We start from the raw sequence: 24807 nt of genomic DNA on the forward strand, positions 1-24807 counted from the left end.
CCACCTTTCATTTTTGAGCTCCTTTGGAAAATGAAAGGTGGAATCTGATTGGTTGCTATGGACAACTAAGCCCGTTCTACTTTACACCAGTTTGATAAATGACTCCAAATATTTTTATTGCATGTATATTGCAATACTACTTTATTTGAAATTGTACTATAGTAATACTTTTTATAGGATAACACTGGATGTAAAGGCCTTAGTCTCTGAGTTATCCGACCATCAGGACACTCCTTAAAATCTACATTTCAGGAATATTGGCTCCTTTTGAAGTTCCAGCTACCAGTTTGTTTGGACTCACTATGGCCCTTTGTAAGCTTCTTTGTTGCTTCCACTTCTTATGCCATTATTTGGTCATTTTAGCAACTCTTTTGGAACTTAGTAGCCAGGTTTATAGATCTGCTGTTTATTCTGCACTTGTTTCCATGTAACCAGACGTGGATACAATCTCCCCTCCATAATTGAGGGGCATAATAGAGGTCATCTATCCTTCCTTTTGTGAAGTATGCTTTACACTTGCTAAAGCCTTGTAGCCCTTGCATTGCCTGGTCCCTGATTTACCCTCCTTTGGCTCCAAAATAATCCACACACAAAAGACTAATTCAATGGTCATGGCATCAAACAGGAAGTCCTCTGCCCAACTTCCCTCAGACAATCAAAAAGGTACACAGCTCTTCATAGGATATTTGATTCTTCTTATTTATCTCATCAATAGAAAAGCACAAAAGCTTTCAATAAATGTAAACAAACATCAATTATGAGAAGTCCATATCTGCAAATGTAAGGAAACTCACAGAGGCGGAACTAAGCGCTGACTGCTGTAGAAGTTAAAAATATGATCCTGCTTGCAATAAATAACATTATCTATTTTTGGCACAAAATTACATTAAAACAGTACAAAATAGAAGGCAAATTGTGTCAAGTGCAATTTTCAACAGATTACAATCAGCAAATAAATAAACCAACACTGTAATGTTGTTGTAATGCCTACAGAATAGGCAAGGGGGGAGATAGGTCAGTGAGAGAAGAAAAAGAGAGAAGATGATGGGGAAGGGGGGATTGATCCTATGATGCAGCAATCTAGTGGTTGATCTCAGAGAGACCAGGTGATCTAAACCTCATCAATAGGAGAAATGTCTATATGCGCGCCAGGGACTCAAGATCATTGCAAATTTGTTAGTGCATCTAGTCTCCCATCCCACAATTTTTTCCATCCTGTAGATATCATTACATTTTGCTAGTCATTGAGATATTGAGATGCTGTCGTAGTTCTTCAGTGCGAGGCGACCAACACCCTAGCTGCCGCAAACAGATGTGTAGCCAATTCTCTGATTGGGTTAAGGCAGTTTATTTGATCCATTAGACTCAGAAGGCATAACTGTGGAGCAGGGGCTATGGTACTGTCACAAACCTGGGCGAGGACTCCACAAACCTTGATCCAAAAAGAGTGGATAATAGTGCATTTCCACCATATATGAATAAAGGAACCTACAGATTTATCATATCTCCAACATATCTGCTAATCTCCAGGAACATCTTGTTCAGTGTCTCTGGGGTATAGTACCAGCGGGTAAGTACCTTATAGTAATTCTCCTGCAATTTAACACAGGTGGAGACACTGGAGGTCAAAGTGAAGAAGTGTAAATAACCTTTCTGTGAGATTGGCGTTTGTAGATCTAATGTACCTCCCATTTTTTGTTATATTCACGGTCTGTGCGCCTGGTCTGGAAAAACCAAAGCAAAAAAGGAGAGAACTTCTTTCTCAAATGGGGGGGTCCCCCCCCCCCCCCATATGGAGGTAACAATAGGTGTTTTTTTAAATAAAGCCCTGAAAATGCCTTTAGTGTATTAGCGCTCTCTTGTAAAGAATCGAGCACCTTTATCTAATGCCTATCTATACAATATATATAATTTCATGGTGGCTCAGTGGTTAGCACTGGTGCATTGCATCGTTGGGGTCCAGGGTTCGATCTGGCCAAGGCCAACATCTGCATGGAGTTTGGTATGTTCTCCCTGTGTTTGCGTGGGATTCCTCCCACACGCCAAAGACATACTGATAGGGAACTTAGGTTGTGAGCCCCATTGCGGACAGCTTGATGCTAATGTCTGTAAAGTGCTGTGGAATATAGCAGCACTATATAAGTGCATAAAATTAAAATAAAAATATAGCACTCTCTATTTAGCTATCTGGTTATTTCTTTTTACCATTTTAACATTTGCAAATGTGACATTGTGATCGCTCCTGTTCAATTCCTTGTGATTAGTTTCATTTTAAATGTTATTTGCAAAATTCTCGAGCCTCAACAATATATTCAGTATATTCAGTATAAAACAGTATTTACACAACATATCTTATTCATTGTGTCTAACATGACCTGCCTTTCATTATAGCTGCAGCTGCTCTTCCAATGGTGCTGGGTGCGAAGCTGTGATAGGAGCTGCCTCTCTCTTCCACAACCCAACCAATACTGGCAGAAGAAACAAATATTAACACTTTCCTTTTCGTTTTGCAGCCTGCTTACCAAAAAGGCATATAGATATAACTCATCAGCTGTATGTCCATCTAATTTACTATGCTTCATAGCATCAGCCATCTGTCTTACATCTATGTATATTCTAGGGTTAACAGTTTACATAATTCTTAGATTCTTATTCTCCTCTCCTTTCAATAACAATAAACATTTATATTATTCACACGAGATTGATGTGGGGGGGAGCTGGCATCTGGGTGCTAACACCCACTATGAGTATGTTTTAACCAATGTTTTTCCACAATGGGGAAGGTTGCCACCCTGTTCTATTATTCTACTGACCGGTACCCTGACCACTGGAGAAAGGAATGTGTTAAGGGGCTTGGCAAATATATACAAACAATTCAAATGACACTGAGGACACAGATTCTGGTGGCAGTTACAGAGAGGAAAAGATAACAGACTGACAAGGCTCCTCCACAGTACTGAATACCATGGGTAAGTCAGAAGTTGGACAACCATCTATCTCTGATAACATTTCTGATATACAAACATAAGAATAATTTTATTTGTACATACATGGATACCTAGAACACATAAATAGGATAACTAGTAAACCTGTAACAGTTTTTATGCATTATTATGATGTATGTTGTAATATTACCTTATGTAAGGCAAATCATGGGTTATATACAAAAGAGCTAAATAAAATATCAATCTTAATCAAAAAAGTTAAATAGATTACAGAACACTACTATTCTGTATGATTAGAGTAGCCTTTGTATTGGACAATATGTTGATAGGAAATGGATTTACACTCACAGTTATTGGCAAAGATTACAAACTCAGATTATAGAAATTCATCTGTATGAACTCTCTCTTAAACCCATAGATGTAGGTGATAAAACTATTTGGTTTGAGCTAAATTTCTCATAAGAAAGATAGGAAATGCCTGGTATTTAGTATTTTATAGAATTTTTTATATGTGATACACATAAGGGAACTCATACCTTCCACACTGCATTCTTTAAAGATGAGCAACAGGAAAGATTTATCTATGTGGTGCTACTTTTTGGCATGAGTTGTGGCAGAATTTTTGCGCATCTTGTTTTCAGTGAATTTTTTTAAGATTTAAGTCAAAAGGAATAATAACTTGCAACACACACACCACATTCGGTTATATATGTAAAATATTAGTGTGGCTTCGTTAAATCTGCCGGATTTATTACTGCCATGCACCAGTTTTGTGGGTGTAAAATACTGGTCTAAGGCCTCTTGCATACAAACTTATTTTCATCCCATGTCCGTTCCATTTTTCTTTGCGGACAGTTTTCAGAGCCATTCATTTCAATGGGTCAGCAAAAACAAAAAAAAGGGAAGGTATTCCATGTGAAATCCGTTTCCGTATTCCCGTTCCGCAAAAAAAAATAATAGAACATGTCCTATTATTGTCCTCATTACGGACAAGGATAGTATTATTCTATTACGGGCCAGCTGTTCCGTTCCGCGAAATACGAAATGCACACGGATGTCATCTGTATTTTTTGTTGATCCGTTTTTTGCGGACCACAAAATACATACAGTTGTGTGCAAGAGGCCTAAAATATATATAGCTACTCTAGCTTTAGGGTATATTTAAGCCATTTAATAAATATGCCCCTATTTATCCTGTCATATCAAATTTCTATATGGGATTTCACCTTATGTTGCCAAATAAGCTCAACATTTCTGTGTCTCAAGCGGTTATTATAATTATTACTGTTACTGTTGACATTTTACACTATTCCACTGTAGCACTTGACTGCGACATCTCATTCATGTCATTCATGTAAGACAAATTAAATCATCTAGTCAAACTTCCAAGAACATTACAGCCCATCTATTACAAACATAACATCACGTAAGGTTTGTAATCTCTTTGTACAAAACCATTTCTGAAAGTCTACATTCCCTATTATTAAAAGTGATTTGTATGTTTAGACAGATACACACTAATCCAGGAAAACAACGAAAAATGTCCAGCACTGAGATGAATAAAAGTCTTCAATCTTTATTCCATAAATTTAAAAGAATACAATTCTTCACATGGACAGCGGACGCGCTACCAACGCGTTTTGATCTATCAGATCTTAATCATGGTATGGGAAAAATGCAAGTATAGTACTCTTATATACCTGGAATGAAAATGGCTCCACCAACCAGGTTGGAATTGCCATTACCACACAGGTGGTTGTGATATCAGCCATTCCTTGTATTTAACCCCTGCTGTTCACAATTACACATAAAAACAATGTCATATAAAATAAATGTGCAACAGAACATCTGACACCCAGATAAACTTTGATGAAGCAAATCCAAACATCCACAACTCAGTATAAAAAGGAAATGGCCCTTTATAAACGGGAATATTGCTCAGTCCACTGAGGCACATAAGCATATCGGGGCCACTATATTGAATTCCATGACATTGTACAGCAATTCATCTATACCTCATACATTATTCACAAGATACATTCCAAAATTTAATTGTGTGTCTTAAATATTATATTTTTTTTTGTAGGCCAATCGGGTTAGTAGTGATACATTATTTCACGCTTCATATTTAGACCGTTAGGGGCTATCGTGTTGCATTGAAATATCCAATATGCCTCCCTATTATGCAGTAGATCTTTGACATTCCCCCCCCCCCGCTAAATGTTTTTTTGATTTTTTTCCATACCAATCACTTGCAGCCCCCCATTAATGAACCTTTATGTGACTGTAATAAATGTTTGGATACACTTGATATGTTCTTATTTGTTTTTGGATTAGTGATGTCATTAAGATGTTCTAAAATCCGGGTTTTTAGTTTTCGTGATGTGCAACCTATATATTTTCTATTACAAAGTGAACACAGGATCATGTAAATGACAAATGTAGTATTGCAATTGATATAATTCCTAATTGTGAAAGATGCAGTGTCATCTGCGTTTGAAAACTGTTTACTTAATACTACATGTCCGCATGTACGGCAAGGATGTGAGCCACATCTATAAAAGCCGGTACTTTGTAGCCAAGTAGCCTTGTGTGTTTTTATGGACTGGAATAAACTGGGTGATAAGATTTTTCCCATCGATGGGGGTCTCCTATAAATAACAGAACATCCCTGTTGTATCAGTCCCTTTACCGTAGCATCATCTTCCAAGATGGGCAAGCATTTATGAACAATATCTTTAATCTGATTGAACTGATTGCTATAATGGAGAATAAGCAACGGTTTACTTTAAAATCTTGTTGTTTGCAACTCTGCTTTTTTATTGATATTTTTATTAACAAGGCTGATAGTTTTTTTTTTTGGAGACTAACTGTCTGGCATGGCGTAGGGACCAATTTGTATAACCGTGCATTTTTAGCCGTTGGGTCAGTATTTATACCTCCTTCTTATATTGGGTAGGATCAGAGCAGTTGCGCTTAACACGCGTTAATTCGCCTATGGGGATGCTTTAATGGTGTGTTTTGGGTGTGAACTGGCAGCATGTAAGATTGTGTTACCTGCTGTTGCTTTTCTATGAGTGGAAGTGACTATTAGTTCCTCCTCCATTCCACACATAGGTTGCACATCACGAAAACTAAAAACCCGTATTTTAGAACATCTTAAAGACATCACTCATCCAAAAACAAATAGGAACATATCAAGTGTATCCAAACATTTATTACAGTAAAGGTTCACTAATGGGGCTGCAAGTGATTGGTATGGAAAAAAAAAAAAATACGTTGGGGGGGGGAGGGGCGCAATGTCAAAGATCTACTGCATAATAGGGAGGCATATTGGATATTTCAATGCAACACAATAGCCCCTAACGGTCTAAATATGAAGCGTGAAATAATGTATCACTACTAACCCGATTGGCCTACAAAAATAAAATATAATATTTAAAACACCCTGAGGTCATTCGCCATTGTACACGACACACAATTTAATTTTGGAATGTATCTTGTGAATAATGTATGAGGTATAGATGAATTGCTGTACAATGTCATGGAATTTAATATAGTGGCCCTGATATGCTTATGTGCCTCAGTGGACTCTGCCCGAGTCAGAGAAATAATGTCATTTCCCAAAGCTATGCATGTTTACATATGCTCATTCCCGTTTATAAAGGGTAATTTCCTTTTTATACTGAGTTGTGGATGTTTGGATTTGCTTCATCAGATGTTCTGTTGCACATTTATTTTATTTTATAGGACATTGTTTTTAGGTGTAATTGTGAACAGCAGGGGTTAAATACAAGGAATGGCTGATATCACAACCACCTGTGTGGTAATGGCAATTCCAACCTGGTTGGTGGAGCCATTTTCATTCCAGGTATATAAGAGTACTATACTTGCATTTGTCCCATACCATGATTAAGATCTGATAGATCAAAACGCGTTGGTGGCGTTACCGCTGTCCATGTGAAGAATTCTATTCTTTTAAATTTATGGAATAAAGATTGAAGACTTTTATTCATCTCAGTGCTGGACATTTTTCGTTGTTTTCCTGGATTATACTACGGACTGGCCCGGGTCCTTGCACGAGAGGTAATATTGGGGAGTGCTGGCTTACTTTTTTGACCTTCAAGATACACACTAATGCATGCTCATCACAGACAACCCCTTTAATATGAGAGCTGCTACAAAATATAGTATAAGGGAAAATCTGTAGCATGTACCGTAAAGCAGAGTGGAAAACATTTCAGAAATCTAATCCACACGCTGCGAAGAAAACCTGACTGCAGGTTTTAAATCCGCATCACGACTTTCAACCTTTGCAATGCAAATGATGAAAGCAGAGGAAGACCTACTGTGATGCCAGCAGCAACAGCAGACACTGCGGATTCTCAACAGCAAAAGAAATCCACAGCTCTGCGTGACCATACCCTAAGATGTGGCTATTTAGATGAATAGACAACCATTTAGTGCAGGTGTTATAAAATAAGATATATAAATAGTATACAAATACAGAGTTTAAGTTTCACAGATGAGGTGTCTCCTTTAAGTGTTTGCTCTTGGTTATCAGCGTTATGAACATACATAAATGGCTTGATTTGGAATGCACTTTGCTGAACACTGACTAACGCCTAACACGGTCCGTGAGATAACCGGAATGGCATTGCATGAGCGCAACCAATGACGCCGTGCGCTCCTGCAGTGCCAGTCCGGAATCTCACAGACCGTGTTCCACGGACGTCTGCATGAGGCTTAACATAATAATAAAGCAAAGCAGCAGTTCTGAAACCACTTTATTAGGAATGGTGATAGATTCTCTAAAATCAGTAAAGATTCAGGGTATCAGGAAAATTGGAATCATTTCTGCGCCCCTGGCAGTGGTCATTCTGCTAGTCACAATCAGATGACAGAGAATTTGATTTGTCCACCACTGTCCTGCTCTGGCTCCAAACCAGACGTTTAAAATAGTTTATAATAGTGAGTCTCATTTGTTCCATGTATGATTTATAGATATCTATGGCAACCCTCTTCACCGCGCAAAGTGCCGATGATGTCATGAATCAGCAGAAGTTTTACAACTCTGAGACATGCTTGGCCTTCATATACAATGTGGCATGTTTATCAACACAATTTCACAATATTCTTTGTGTTCCTGTAAGTGAGTAGGAGTAATGGGAGGCACCCGGTGTCAGGACATGCCAGGCCCGCCTCACCAGTCATTTGTTTGTAACACAGAGGCAAATTGTCTATTCTTATGATTGCTTGTGGGACTGTTGTGTATTGTATACAAGTTATGACTATATTCTCTGTATACTAATACTGTATGTTGTCAGACTTAACAAAAGAATAACAGTCTTGTTAAATAACTGAAATACATCAGCCTACTTGGCACCACTAATGAAAATATTCCAGATAAGAATCCAGAGGACTGTGGCCTATTGTTTCAAGACTTCTTTTTTTTTATAGTTTTGTGAACAATAAAATGCTATTGATTATTGGTATGTGGTGGTCTTATATCTGCATATTGTTGCTGATATCCAACCTTCTATTCTTGATTACTTTACACAAAGATGTATTATCATTGCTAATCTAAGGGGGTTTTAGAGTGCCAGTTGACAATTTAGTCCAATGTTGGTGAGGTGGGGGATCTACTGTCATAATACAGGAGATGCTTAACCAACTAGGTACCAAAAAACACGAAGATACAATTTGTAAATGACTGCTTACTATAGATTCCATTAAAGGGGTTCACTGGACTTTTAATAAAAGCTGTTCTTTCTTCTAACCCGTTGCAAGACAGATCATTAGGTTATTACCTACCTTTCTAGATACTGATGCACTTTCCAATGATAGAACTGTCTCTGCTGCACTCACTCAGGGTGCGGGATCTTCCACCCGGGTCCTGACTGAATGTATGCACTTCTTTTCCTGTTCAGCTGCATGGTGGTAAATGTAGCTGAACAGCAAGAGTAGTGAATACAGACCTAGGCGGAAAAGCCCGCAACCTGTGTGTGTACGGGGGGATAGTGGCATCAGCAGAGCAAGGTGACGGGCAAGTACTAATCTAACAAGCTTTCTTCCACAGGTTAGAAGAAAGAAAAGCCCAGAGATCCCACAAGAAAGAGAAAAAGAGAAAAGGTTAAAAAATAATTGTGTGTTTGTAACAACTCTTACCCTTTACATGTGTTGTTACAAATACACAGCTCTTTCTGTTGATTTTAATTGTTTTTCATGTAATCTATAACAAACTTTTATATGCATATTTAAAGCAGTATTTGAGGTCCAGTCATTCATACATGTCTTAAAGGGGTTGTCTCACTTCAGTAAGTGGCATTTATCATGTAGAGGAAGTTAATACAAGCCACTTACTAATGTACTGTTATTATCCATATTGCCTCCTTTGCTGGCTGGATTCATTTTTCCATCACATTATACACTGCTCGTTTCCATGGTTACAGACCACCCTGCAATCCATCAGTGGTGGTCGTGCTTACACACTGGGCTGATTGGCAGACAATTACCGGCTAGTCAGTGGAGGTAAGGAGTTGCATTTCAATGCAGGGATCACCTCCACTATATGAAGATGAGCAATGGCTATTGTTTTTGGGCAGCAGATCACTGTTTATATAACATGATCTGCTACCCAGAAATGATGATTGAGTGGTCCGCACAAAAGATAATTTCACTGGATGAACAAGCTTTTCTCCGATAATATGCCTGAGAATTTAGTGTTTAGTGCTTTTTTGGCATTTGTTGTCACTGACACTTGCTGTCTGCAACTCATATTTGATTCTTAAAAAGTGATGTCTACCTACAATAATTGTTTTATTAACTTAACTTGTTAAGAAAAAAGACCACTTTGGGCCTTAAGGAATTGTACATAGGTTTATATGTGCATAACCCAGAAATCCATTTTTTTCCATGATATTAGATGTGCTTTATAAATAACATGCTCATTTTCTTCTTATTTTTTAGGGATGTTGGCTAACAAAAATAGCAACTCTGGCATTATTTTTTATTTTTATTTTTTTAGACTTTTCCATGCATAAATGTTAATTTTATAGTACAGGGTAGAGATGAGCAAAGTTTTGAAAAATTCGATTTGGCAGCTTTGCCGAAGTTGGCCAAGAGATTTCATTTGTTCTGAATTATTTCATCATGAATTGCTATAAATCAGGTATACCCAAGCCAATTTCATTTGTTCCGAATTATTTCATCATTAGGGTACGGCTGCAGGAAGTGACCGTGCTGCGGGTGTCATGCCCTGCTCTGACTATGTGCGGAGGTCGGCCAGATTAGCAGCACGTGTTTAGTTTTTTGTTTTGTTTTGGAGTCGTGCCAGATCCGCCTCCCTTCAGGTGCACTGGGTGGGGTCATTGGTTTAAATTACACTCACTCCCAGTGTTCCGTGCGGGTTATAGAAATCAGTCTGGCCTTGGAAGCAAGGAAGGAAGGATTGTCTGTTCCAGCTCAGATAAGATAAGTTTGGTTTCTGTTTTTGTTGTTTGCTGTCTAGGCTGTTTGTGTGACGTCTGTCCCCTCCAGGTTCTGAGGGAGCAGGCTGCCCCTTTTGCCCTTTCACCATCTCAGGGATTCTAGGGTATTTTCAGCCCAGGCACGAGGACACATTATTCCCACCTTAAGGGTCTGAATGTGGGCTTAGCAGTAAAGGGAGAGCGGTTAGGGATTTGCTAGGAGGTGACCTGATCCACAGCTTCTCGCCTAGAAACTTGTTGGTTGGTTTATCTGTGTATCTGAGATCCTGTCCGCCGTGACATTATAACCCGCCAATACTTTGACTGTCATTGCTCAGCGGTTTTGTGATGGCGTCAATTGATGCGCTAGTTGACCGCATGCAGGGAATATCCCTAGAGGTTGCGGATCTGCGTAATTCGGTCACACGGTGTCAGAATGCTCTGGCATCGGGTGCAGGTCAGATTTGTGGGGAGCCTAAAGTCGCTCTTCCTGATGGATTTGCAGGGGGTACGGATGACTTTATCCGTTTTAGAGAGTCATGCAAATTGTATTTTCATCTGCGTCCATCGTCGTCAGGTGATGAAAGTCAGAGGATAGGTATAATCATCTCTCTGCTTAAAGGGGACGCCCAATCCTGGGCCTTTTCTCTGCCGCCCGGTTCTCGGGCCCTCCGGTCGGTGGAAGAATTTTTAAGGCCCTGGGATTAATCTACGATGATCCAGATCGGGTCTCGATGGCGGAATCGAAATTACGTAATTTATTACAGGGTGAACATACTGCAGAGGCTTACTGCATTGAGTTTAGGAGATGGGCTACCGAGTCAGAGTGGAATAACCCCGCGTTATGTAGTCAGTTTTGTCAGGGGTTATCTGAGAGATTGAAAGATGCCCTTGCTTTTCATGAGTACCCAGATTCTTTGGAGAATACAATGTCTTTGGCAGTACGGTTAGATAGACGTATTAGAGAGAGGTGTAGGGCTCCCTCCGCGCAAGGGATCCCTTCTGTGAGTGGTTTCGTCTCTACTGCTTCCCAGGGTGATGTTACAGGTAACTCTGGGGTAGGGGAGGAACCCATGCAGCTGGGTCAGGTTTCTTTCCGTTCTGGTAGTAGAGACTTTAGGAAATTGCATAAACTATGTTACTACTGTGGGAAAAGTGGTCATTTTATTTTTGCTTGTCCTTTTGTTAAACCGCATGTTGATGAGAAAAAAAAAATAAAAATTCCTGACTCTTGGTAGCGTGAATGGTGTGGTGGAGCAGGCAGGTATGCAAGCTCCCTGTAATACCCGTTTTCTCCTTCCAGCTATGGTGGCGCTAGACTCAAGAGAATTTTTTGTTGAAGTATTCCTTGACTGTGGTGCTGGGGTAAACCTTATTGACTTTCTTTTTCTTCAAAATCTGGGTCTAAGTACTTAGAAAGAGAGATTCCAGTTTTTGCAATTGATTCTTCCCCTCTTTCTCAAAGGAGTCTCACTCATATTGCTCATGGAATTCACTTAAGGGTGGGTGATTCACATGTTGAGATTATGTCTTGTTTTGTCATGAAGGATTTGCTGGCTCCTATAGTTTTGGGGTTACCATGGTTGACTAAACATAACCCAATTATAGATTGGCAAGCAAGACAGATCATTGGTTGGAGTGAATTTTGTTCGGATAATTGTCTTGGCACATCTATCTCTGGTGTGTCCACTACGGCTTTACCTCAGTATCTCTCAGATTTTGCGGATGTCTTTTCAGAGGGTGGGGCTCAGGAATTGCCCCCTCATCGTGACTATGATTGTCCAGTTAATCTCATCCCAGGGGCTAAGTTGCCAAAGTCTCGGCTTTACAATCTTTCTCAACCCTAAAGAGAGGTCATGCGGAAGTATATCGCCGAGAGTTTGGCAAAAGGTCATATTAGGCCATCTAAGTCTCCGGTGGCAGTAGGTTTGTTCTTTGTAAAAAAAGAAGGATGGATCGCTGAGACCTTGTTTGGATTTCCGGGAATTGACCCGTATTACGGTCCGGGATCCGTATCCCCTACCTTTGATCTCCAACCTTTTTGATCAGATTGTTCTCCAAGGTGTTCTCCAAGTTGAATTTGAGAGGGGCCTACAATCTGATCAGAATCAAGGAAGGGGATGAGTGGAAAACTGCCTTCAATACACACGAGGGTCATTTTGAGAATCTGGTTATGCCTTTTGGGTTGACGAACGCGCCAGCGGTATTTCAGCGATTCGTCAATTACATTTTCCATAATTTGGTGGGGAGGTTCGTGGTGGTTTACTTGGATGACATTTTAATTTACTCTCCTGATCTGAAGACCCATCAGGATCATATGAGACAGGTTTTGACGATCCTTCGGGAGAATAAATTATATGCCAAATTGGAGAAATGTGTCTTTTCGGTGCAGGAGCTTCCGTTTTTGGGATATCTGCTTTCTGACTCTGGTTTTCGTATGGACCCCGAAAAGGTCCGGGCGGTTCTGGAATGGGACCGACCAGAGAATCAGAAAGCTTTGATGCGGTTTTTGGGGTTTACTAATTATTATAGAAAATTTATTTCGAACTATTCTACCATTGTAAAACCTCTCACTGATATGACTAAGAAGGGCGGTGACGTCTCTGTCTGGTCGGATGAGGCATTGCAGGCCTTTTCAGCTACTAAGGAGTGTTTTGCGTCTGCTCCCATTCTGGTGCAACCCGATGTGTCTCAGCCATTCGTGGTGGAGGTTGATACATCAGAAGTGGGGGTTGGAGCGGTGCTGTCTCAGGGTTCATCTCCTGGCAAATGGGTCCCGTGTGCTCTTTTCTCCAAGAAGCTCTCGGTCGCCGAGAAGAATTATGATGTAGGAGATAGAGAGTTGCTGGCCATCAAGTTGGCCTTTGAGGAATGGCGTCACTCGTTGGAGGGGGCGTCTCACCCCGTTACAGTATATACAGATCATAAGAATTTGGCTTACCTGCAATCTGTCAAGCGTCTGAACCCTAGACAGGCCAGATGGTCACTGTTTTTTACCAGGTTCAATTTTGTGGTTACCTTTCGCCCCGGGGGTTAAGAACGTCAAGGCAGATGCCTTGTCTCGCAGCTTTCCTGGGGGAGGTGATTCAGAGGATCCTGCTCCGATTTTGGCTGATGGGGTGGTGGTCTCCGCTCTGTACCCCGAATTGGAGATGGAGGTGTTGGGAGCCCAGGAGGGGGCTCCTGGTTCTTGTCCCCCAGGGAGGTTGCTTGTTCCTGAAGGTTTGCGATACAAGGTATTCAAGGAACATCACGATACTGTCCTTGCTGGACATCCTGGTGGTAAGTCCACCTGTGACCTGGTGTCCTGGAGGTTCTGGTGGCCAGGGTTACGTAAGAGCATTGAGGATTACGTGGCAGCCTGTGAAACCTGTGCTCGGTCAAAGGTTGCTCATACTCTACCGGCTGGTTCACTTCTTCCTTTGTCTATTCCGTCTCGTCCTTGGACGCACTTGTCTATGGACTTTATTACGGATCTGCCGAGTTCCTCCGGGAGAACAGTAATTTTGGTGGTAGTTGACCGTTTCAGTAGAATGGCTCACTTTATATCATTAACTAGTCTGCCTAATGCCAAGACTCTTGCGCAGATTTTTGTTGATAATATTGTGAAATTGCATGGTATTCCTTCGGATGTGGTTTCTGATAGGGGCACGCAGTTTGTCTCGAGGTTTTGGAGGGCGTTCTGCTCTCGGCTTGGCATTGAACTTTCGTTCTCTTCGGCTTTTCATCCGCAGTCGAATGGACAGACTGAGCGTACTAATCAAAACCTGGAGACCTACTTGAGGTGCTTTGTGGCTGAGAATCAGGAGGACTGGTCCTCATTCTTGTCCCTAGCAGAATTTGCTTTGAATAACCGTAGGCAGAAGTCCACGGGTAAGTCGCCATTTTTTGGCGCATACGGTTTTCATCCTTAGTTTGGTACCTTTTCTGGGACTAGTTCCTCTGGGATGCCAGAGGAGGAGAGATTTTCTTCTGCCTTGTCTTCTATCTGGCGGAGGATCCAAGTTAATTTGGAGAAGATGGGTGAGAGGTATAAGCGAATGGCTGACAAGAGACGTGTGACTGGTCCGGACCTGTGTGTGGGTGATCTGGTGTGGTTGTCCACTAAAAATATTAAACTGAGAGTGCCATCTTGGAAACTGGGTCCAAGATTTATTGGTCCGTACAAAATATCTGCGGTGATCAATCCAGTAGCGTTTTGGCTGGATCTTCCGCAGACTTCGAGGATCCATGATGTGTTCCACAGGTCTTTACTGAAAAAATACGTGAAACCGGTGGAACCATCGCCATTGCCCCCTCCTCCTGTTCTGGTCAATGAAAATTTAGAGTTCGAGATCTCCAGGGTTCTCGACTCTAGAGTTCTTCGGGGTTCCCTTCAGTACCTGGTACACTGGAGGGGATACGGCCCTGAGGAGAGGATGTGGGTTCCGGCGCTGGATGTCAGTGCCAGCCGACTGGTGAGGGCTTTTCACAGATCCCACCCGTAGAAGGGGGGGTACTCTCATGCCCTGCTCTGACTATGTGCGGAGGGCGGCCAGATTAGCAGCACGTGTTTAGTTTTTTGTTTTGTTTTGGAGTCGTGCCAGATCCGCCTCCCTTCAGGTGCACTGGGTGGGGTCATTGGTTTAAATTACACTCACTCCCAGTGTTCCGTGCGGGTTATAGAAATCAGTCTGGCCTTGGAAGGAAGGATTGTCTGTTCCAGCTCAGATAAGATAAGTTTGGTTTCTGTTTTTGTTGTTTGCTGTCTAGGCTGTTTGTGTGACGTCTGTCCCCTCCAGGTTCTGAGGGAGCAGGCTGCCCCTTTTCCCCTTTCACCATCTCAGGGATTCTGGGGTATTTTCAGCCCAGGCACGAGGACACATTATTCCCACCTTAAGGGTCTGAATGTGGGCTTAGCAGTATAGGGAGAGCGGTTAGGGATTTGCTAGGAGGTGACCTTATCCACAGCTTCTCGCCTAGAAACTTGTTGGTTGGTTTATCTGTGTATCTGAGATCCTGTCCGCCGTGACATTGGGTGGTTTGCAGCCATGCTACGGTGAAGAACAGTACAGCTAATTAGCCTGCATCTGCGTTTCATTTAATAATGAAGACAACACTGTATAGTCAGTCTACATTGTTAATGGGCGCACACCATCTTTAATGCACCTTTAAACAGGGGATGTTGCTGGTATGGGGTTTAGCTGGTTAGGTGGGGGCACAATATGCAAATTATTGCTGTTCTGGCCTGCAATCTCCTGCAGGTTATTTGACAGTAAACACAGAATATTAATCAGCTCTGGCATACCCACCTCTCTAACCCCAGCGCTTTCCTGCCCTACAGGTGGGAGCCCTTCTGCTATCTGCTTTTCCTTCTTTTCCACATTATCTAATATCAATGAGATTATGTCATCAGGAACATCCAGATCCTCCTCTTTCTGCATCTTGCTGACTTTTCTAGGACATGGAGAATTTAAAGGATGATTTGGAAAAAGTAAAGCCAGCAAAAGATGGTCATCATTAAGACCTGGCCACCCTAAGGGGTGCAGGATGGATGGTATTGGTTGGCATGCTGGCACTGGAATAATAAAGGATTCCATCCTATTGGTATTGAATTACATATCTTAGTTTATGGCTGATGTAGGAATAGGTAAATGTAGGAATAAATAAATAAAAATGACGCAGCATAAGTCTCCCTGCATTCTCCCTATACTCTCCCTCTGCAATACTCTTCTATTAATCATTTTTAGCAACACTGTCCCTAGCCCATGAGTGCTTGCCACATCTTTCCCTATGCTCAGCTCACAGAAAAATGGTGGAGACTACGCGGGATGAGGGTTTTATAGGGCTGTAACATCACAGGGCAGTCTGTGGATTGGCTGACTGCACAGCATTATGGGTGATCTTGTGTTCCTGGGCTTGTCTTCTCTACTCTTCTATTAATCATTTTTAGCAACACTGTCCCTAGCCCATGAGTGCTTGCCACTTCTCTCCCTATGCTCATTTCGCAGAAAAATGGTGGAGACTACGCAGGATGAGGGTTTTATAGGGCTGTAACATCACAGGGCAGTCTGTGGATTGGCTGACTGCACAGCATTATGGGTGATCTTGTGTTCCTGGGTTTGTCTTCTCTACACTTATTTTCGCTTTGTAACAGCTGCCATTTTAAGAAAACCTGATTCGTTACCACAAAGCGTGAGAAAATTCGGATGAATTTTAAATGGAACTTTTTTCTAAACTTCGGACCAAATTCTACTTCGGTCCTCATCCAATGCTTCGGTTTGCTCAGCACTAGTACAGGGTCATGATAGATGAGGCTATCCCAATTCTGTATAACTTTTTTTTCTCTATTTTTTTCACAATAAAACATGTAGTAAGGGGGGGGAAACTTTTTTTTAACTTTCAATTCTTTATTCCTCATTATACTGTGTTGACCTCTTTTGCTTCTGTTTTTTAGTTCCACTTTAATTCACCTGTATTTCACTGTATTATGCCTGTCAGTGTTACACTAGAAGGAACCCTATCAGGCCCTGTTATTGACTGTGGCATCAAAGGGGTTAAATGCCCAGGATCTAGGATCAGAGTTATTTCCTATCAAAGCCATATCAGCGGGGAGTTCGCTGTATGTTAGTGTGATCTGGATGACAGATTTTGCTGGAATGTCACGTTTGAAGAGACCCTGGGGTACCCCTAGAAAGCAAACCCCCAAAATGTGACCCCATTTTAGAAACTACACCCCTCAAGGAATTGATTAAGGGGTGAAGTGAATGCTTTGACACAATAAGTGTTTCATAGAATTTAGAAACACTTGGCAGTAAAAATTTAAAATTAGATTTTATTTCCAATAAAATGCTGCTTTAGCCCCTTTAGTAGTTTTTATTGGTACCACTTTGGGATACATATGACTTTTCAATAATTTTTGTATTGTTTTTTAAAGCGAACCTTTCACCTGCATTTCACTTAATAAACTATCAAAAGTACCTTATAGATCATCCTCATTGTGTTATCATACAGTCTTGTCCCGCTTTTCTGGCATGTATATGCATGAAAAAATCGCCTTATAAAGTACTCTTCTCCAGCTCCACAAGTCACGATAGAAGTCAAGGGGGTAGCCCTTCCCTCACTCCAGGCTGTAACTCCCCTCCCTAACCCCGCCTCTATGCAGTCTAATTGACACCCGGCTCAGTCGCCGGGACCGCGCTTGTACAGGCGGCGCATGCGCCGTCGGACTCAAGCGCGATCCTGTAACTGAATCCTGCATGCGCCGTCCCCGTGCGCGCGTGAGGAAGAGGAAAGGCAGGCATCGGGGACGGCGCATGCGGGATTCAGTTACAGGATCGCGCTTGAGCCTGTACAAGCGCGGTCCCGGCGACTGAGCCGGGTGTCAATTAGACTGCATAGAGGCGGGGTTAGGGCAGGGGAGTTACAGCCTGGAGTAAACAATAGACATACAAACAATAGAACCAGGGATTAGGGATTATTCTGGATTAAAGTGGTACTATACCTACTATACATGAAAGATAGGAGCTCTTTGTGCACATTTTTGATCAAACGTGTGTCAGGCCCATCTTCCAGGCGTCAAGGTGGCTTCTGCAGATGGTATAGTACCACTTTAATCCAGAATAATCCCTAATCCCTTGTTCTAGTGTTTTTATGTGTAATGGTGTGCTACCAAAGTTTTTTGTTTGCTGCTGGCATATTAGCTTTATGGATGTGCACCTGTGACTATGGATGTGCTAATCTAAATTTTCTTGTAGCATGTGGGATTATAGATCAGGTCATTATGGACACGGCGATACCAATTATGTGTAATTTATTTTATGTTTTTCATTTTTTTTATCAATTATGAACCCCTTCCCGACACATGACGTCATAGCACGTCATGGCGGCAGGTGACTTGGCACATTTTGACATACTATTACGTCATGGTGATCGGCGGACACCGGAGCGGTGTGTGCTCGATCACTGCAGGGGCCCGGCAGTCCCTGATAGCCGGGACCCTGCTGTATCCTCCGTCGGATTAACCCCTTCTCTGCCGCGGTCAGCGCTCACCACAGCATAGAAAGTATTTGTGGCGGGTGAGGGAGCCAATCAGCGTAGGGACCCGATAGGTGATAAGGCAGCCCAATGCCTTGTAGAGGCTGCCCAATGCCTTGCATGGCATAGGGAGCTGCCTTCTACAGAAGCCGAGGAGATCCAGGCTGGGTCTCCTAGGCAACCTGTTAGTGTATTTCTGTAATACACTAACAGGCAATAAATTGCAATACAGATGTATTGTAATGCATTGCAGAGGGGATCAGACCCCCAAAAATTGAAGTCCCATAGTGGTACAGAAATAGACTTTGAAAAAAATAAAAAATAATATAAAGTTTCAACTAAAAAAATAAAATAAAAAACCTTTCCCATGATTTTATAATAAAAAAATAGAAAAAAAAAATAGAAAAAAACACACATATTTGGTATCGCCGCATCGGTAACGACCGGCTATGTAAATATATTACAAGATACACCCCGCCTGATAAACATAAAAAATAAAAATTGTGTCAAAAAAGCTATTTTTTTGTCACCTAACATTACATAAAGTGCCAAGCGATCAAAAAGGCATATGCCCCCAAAATAGTGCTAGTAAAACTGTCACCTCATTCCGCAAAAAATGAGATCCTAACTAAGACAATGGGTCAAAAAATAAAAAAGCTATGGCTCTCAGCCTATGGAGACACTAAAACATCTTTTTTTTTTTGTGCTATTATTGTGTAAAACTACAATAAATAAGAAAAACTATACATATTTGGTATTGCCACATCCATAATGATCTGCTCTATAAAAATGTCACATGACCTAACCCCTCAGGTGAACGCTGTAAAAATAAATAATTAAAAACTGTGCTAAAACAACCAATTTTTTTGGTCATCTTGCCCCATAAAGTGTAATAATGAATGATCAAAAAATCATATGTACACAGAAATGGTACCAATAAAACCGTCAACTCTTCCTGCAAAAAACTAGCCCCTTCACAAGACAATTGTCTTAAAAATATAAAAAATATGGCGTTCAGAAAATGGAGACACAAAAACATTATTTAAAAAAAAAATGTTTATGTAAAACTGAAATAAACAAACAAAGAAAGATGACATATTTGATATCGTCGCATCTGTAACAACCTGCTCTATAAAAATAGCACATGATCTAACCTGTCAGATGAACATTGTAAAAAATGAAAACTGTGCCAGAACAGCCATTTTTTGGTTACCTTGCCTCACAAAAAACTTAATATAGAGCAACTAAAAATCATATGTACACCAAAATAGTATCAATAAAACTGTCACCTTATCCCGTAGTTTCCCAAATGGGGTCACTTTTTTGGGAGTTTCTACTGTAGGGGTGCATCAGGGGGGCTTCAAAAAACCATGCGGCACTCCTTCCCTTATGCACCCTGCCGTGTGCCTGTACAGCAGTTTACGACTAGTGTTGAGTGCGAATACTCGAATAGCAATTTTTTTGCGAATATCGCCACTTCGAGAATTCGCTAATATTTAGAATATAGTGCTATATATTCGTTATATCGAATATTCAGCATTTTTTTTCCATCTGAACACATGATTCCTCTCTGCTTCTTGCTTGTGGGCCAATGAGAAGGAAGCAATGTCAAGTTCACAACAATACTTAGTGCACCAATCAGTAATCTGTAGTCAGACCTGCTAAAATGTGAAGTTGCGTGTAGTGCAAAAAAATATTCTAATCACTGCCGATTAGCGCAATCGCAAATATATTGGAGCACTTGACTCTATCTGCATATAAAGCTATTGTAATGTTCTGCCGTGCCAATCATTTCCTCCAGTCTCAGGAGAAACTCATGAAACTTCTAGCAGCTTGAAAAATGTAGCCAAAGTGACCCACGCCTGTATTTCAGATTACGAATTCGCATTACGCGATTTTTACATTGCCGATTTTTTGTATTCAATAAAATAATCTCGAATTCGTGAATATATGACGAATATTCTACAAATTATTCGTGAAATATTGCGAAGTCGAATATAGCCCCTGCCGCTCATCACTATTTATGACCACATATGGAGTGTTTCTGTAAACCGCAGAATCAGGGTAATAAATATTGAGTTTTGTTTGGCTGTTAACCCTTGATGTGTTAAAGAAAAAAATTGATTAAAATGGAAAATCTGCCAAAAAAGTGGAAATTAGAAATTTAATCTGCATTTTCCTTTAATTCTTGTAGAATACCTAAAGGGTTAACAACATTTGTAAAATCAGTTTTGAATAACTTGAGGGGTGTAGTTTCCACAATGGGGTCATTTATGGAGGGTTTCTACTATGTAAGCCCCACAAAGTGACTTCAGACCTGAACTGGTCCTTAAAAAGTGGGTTTTGGAAATTTTCTTAAATATTTTAAGAATTGCTTCTAAAATTCTAATCCTTCTAACGTCCTAAAAAAAAAAAAATGACATTTACAAAATGATGCCAACATAAAGTAGACATATGGGGACTGTTAAGTAATAAATATTTTATGAGGTATCACTTTCTGAATTAAAAGCAGAGAAATAGAAATTTTAAAAATTGCACATTTTTTTCCAAAAATTTGGCAAATTTGGGATTTTTTCATAAATAAAGGAAATATATTGACTCACATTTATGACCGTCATGAAGTACAATGTATCACGAGAAAACAATCTCAGAATGGCTTGGATAAGAAAAGTGTTCCAAAGTTATTACCACATAAAGTGACATGTCAGACTTGCAAAAAAAGGCCTGGGCAGAAGGGTTAAAACTGGCCCAGAGTAGAAGGGGTTAATGAGTGGATATGGGAAAAAGTAGTTGTTTTTTCCCCAAAAAAATCTTTTCTTACTTTATTCTTAAATATTTGCTTACACTTCTTTTTATCAAGTCCTATTTGGCTCTTCAAGATCTAGTGGAGCTGATGGCTGTACTGTAAACTACAATAGTCACCTCTGGCAGGTGTACACGGCAAGTCTGGATACCTTCTGTAAGGTGTTCCAGCTGCCATGGCAAACATTGGGACGCTGCCATCGCAGCACGGTGGCTGAATGGGTGAGAGAGGGAGCTCCTCCCTCTGCTAACCCCTTACATCAGCGCTCACTGTCAACCGTGGCATGTAAGGGGTTAACCGCCTGGCATCGGTGCAGCACCAACCTCGGCCATTGCCGCAGTGTCAGCTGTATCTTAACAAAGTGTTGGAGTGCACAGAGGCACACATCAGCCAGCTGGAGGAGCAAGATGGGGGCATCTGGCACAAATAGGGCATCAGGGGCACCATACCTCAATTCAGGCTCGGAGCGCCACAGTCACGAACTGTGCAGCTCAGACCCTGAAACTGAAACTACTGAAGCAACTACACTCTGATTGGTTAGTCTGCACAGACCAAGCAATCAAGAGAGATTACTGGCAAGGGTCCACTCTGATTGGTCCTATGCCGACTTCTCTGATGAGCAAATCCGTTCTAATCAAACAGGATTCATTATGAATTTTCCAAAAATTCTACATCCAAACAAAGCTGCATTTTTGTGATTTTTGTGATTAGGATGCATCCTGCATTTTACATATCACATTCAGTACACTAGTGAGGTAAACAGGGCAGAGAAGATGAAGACAAAGAATGACTTGACCCTGGCTGGTGGGGTTGCCCATTATGCCTTGCAGTCAGCTTCACACCCAGTTAGGAGGAAAGATATTGACTGGTCTGCACTATATAAGGTACCAAGGAGAGACACCATTTGAGATCAAATACTGATGTGACAGGACGTGTCTCCCACAGACATAGCAAGTCAGTCATTTTATGGTCTTACAGGACAGTGTTAGGGATTGGGAAGATATACACTGCCTGTCCCAAAAAAAAAGTCGCCAGCTGGTGTTAACTAAGCAAATAGTTATGAGCCTCCTATTGGATAATTACTGCATGGGCAATTATCTTTCAGCTGTTGTTATCTTTCAAGGTATTTAACCCCAACTGGTGCAATGAGTTGCTTCTCATTTCTTAAACAACCATGTCGAAAGACACATCTCGTGGTCGTGGAAAAGATGTTAGTCTGTTTGAGAGGGGTCAAATCATTGGCATGCATCAAGAAGAGAAAACATCTAAAGAGATTGCAGAAACTACTAAAATTGGGTTAAGAACTGTCCAACTCATTATTAAAAACTGGAAGGATAATGGGGACCCATCATATGTGAGGAAGAAATGTGGTGGGAAAAAAATCCTGAATGATCGTGATCGGCGATCACTTAAACGTTTGGTGAAATCAAATCGAAGAAAAATCAGTAGAACTCAGGGCTATGATTAATAGTGAAAGTAAGAGCATTTCCACATGCACAATGAGAAGGGAACTCAAGGGATTGGGACTGAACAGCTGTGTAGCCGTAAGAAAACCACTAATCAGTGAGGCAAACCAGAAAAAAAGGCTTCAATTTGATAGGGAGCATGAGATATCATTTTCACACATGGATTGGCCATCACAGAGTCAGACCTTAACCCCATTGAGAATCTTTGGGATGTGCTGGAGAAGACTTTGTGCAGCAGTCAGACTCTTCCATCATCAATGCAAGATGTTGGTGAAAAATTAATGCAACACTGGATGTAAATAAATCTTGTAACATTGCAGAAGCTTATCAAAATGATGCCACAGCGAACGCGTGCCGTAATCAAAGCTAAAGGTGGTCCAACGAAATATTAGAGTGTGTGACTTTTTTTTTTTTGGTGGCGACTTTTTTTTTGGACAGGCAGTGTATTTAGTTAGGCAGATTTAATTACTTTGATAGAAAGATTTGTTTGCATGTCTCTCACAGTGCTGAAGCTAAATATATATACAGTTAAACCAGAAGTTTACATATACTATATAAAAATACACATATGCATGTTTTTCTCAATATTTGAGATGAAACCAGAATAAACCTTTCCTGTTTTAAGTCAATTAGGATTACCATAAATATTATTAATTGCCAAATGCCAGAATATTTAGAGAGAGAATGTTTTAAGGCGTTTTTTTATTACTTTCAAAAGTAAGTCAAAAGTTTACATACATTTCATTAATATTTGGTACCATTGCCCTTAAACTGTATGACTTGGGTCAAACATTTTGGATATCCTTCCACAAGCTTCTTACAATAGTTCGGAATTTGGGCCCATTCCTCCTGACAAAACTGGTGTAACTGAGCCATGTTTGTTGGTCGCCTTGCTCGCACCTGCCTTTTCAGCTTTGCCCATAAATTTTCAATAGGATTGAGATCAGGGCTTTGTGATCGCCATTAGTGATGATCAAGCACCAAAGTGCTCGGGTGCTCTGGCCGAACACATCTGGATGCTATGGAATATAATGGAAGTCAATAGGAGAACCCGAGCATTAAACCAGGCACCCCCTGCTCTGAAGAGGGGAGGGTGCCTGGTTCATAGAAAAAGGTCAGAAATTGATGGAAACACCACCGAAATGTTTTGGGAACAGCATGGGGAGGATGTCTCGATGCATCTTGGAGTCTCAGGTCGCTGCTGACTGCAGACTGACAATACTATGCACAAACCCCCCCCCCCCCAAAAAAAAATATTTTAGAGGAAAAATTGTTAAGAAACATTCTTTCCTGTATTTTTACTTGTATATAAAGTGCAAGTGCTGCCAAAAAATTACAAGGAAGAGGTACTCTGATGCAACCTGTATATCACATACTAGAGGGCCTCATTCACATTGTGGTACAAAAGTACGGGTAGTGGGACTCCTACACTCATAAAGCCTATGCACTAAGTGAAAGGGCTGCCAAAGATTACAAGTAAAACACCCTTTGTCACACATTAAGGAGGGCATCATACACAGCCTTGAAAAATTATGATTGATGGCCTGCTGGTGACCCTCAAAAACATTTGGCGCAAGGGCCTGCTGATCTGACCATCTAAAACATTAGGGGCGAGGGCCTGCTACCGCATTAGTGACTCTAGATAACCTCTGGGTGCTTGCACGTCGCCGTGACGGCTATGATCTATTTGGATTTCTGCCTTATCAACTTTAGATGCCCTTTTCTGCGCCTACCATGTTGATCACGGGTAACGGGGAATCAGGGTTCGATGCCGGAGAGGGAGCTTGAGAAAGGGATACCACATCCAAGAGAGGTCAATGGCTGAAATCTGATTGGCTGTTGTTGCCTTGCCCCTTTTTTTTCCTAATTGTGAACCACCCAGAGAGGGTGGGTCAAGTTATTAAAGCACAATCATCCAAGGAAGGCAGCAGGCACGCGGAAATTACCCACTCCCGACTCGGGGAGGTAGTGACGATAAATAACAATACAGCACTCCTAAGCGGCCCTGTTATTGGAATGAGTACACTTTCCGTTAACGAGGATCTATTGGAGGGCCAGTCTGGTGCCAACAGCCAACTTGCTCCCGGCCTCCACAACATTCACCTAGT

At 41.1% G+C, this 24807-nt stretch overlaps 1 protein-coding gene across 2 annotated transcripts in view; it reads left to right on the forward strand.

Moving 5' to 3' along the window:
• The first annotated feature begins 2897 nt into the window (after nucleotides 1-2897).
• PLP1 (proteolipid protein 1) overlaps nucleotides 2898-24807 on the forward strand; it is a 73979-nt gene continuing 52069 nt past the window's right edge. For both annotated transcript variants that reach the window (XM_040405571.1, XM_040405573.1), the window contains exon 1: nucleotides 2898-2969. In XM_040405571.1, the coding sequence (XP_040261505.1) occupies nucleotides 2966-2969 (4 nt within the window). In that variant the 5' untranslated portion in view covers nucleotides 2898-2965. The remainder of the gene's footprint in view (nucleotides 2970-24807) is intronic.

Source organism: Bufo bufo, chromosome 8 (assembly GCF_905171765.1).
Source record: "Bufo bufo chromosome 8, aBufBuf1.1, whole genome shotgun sequence".
NCBI lineage: Eukaryota > Metazoa > Chordata > Amphibia > Anura > Bufonidae > Bufo > Bufo bufo.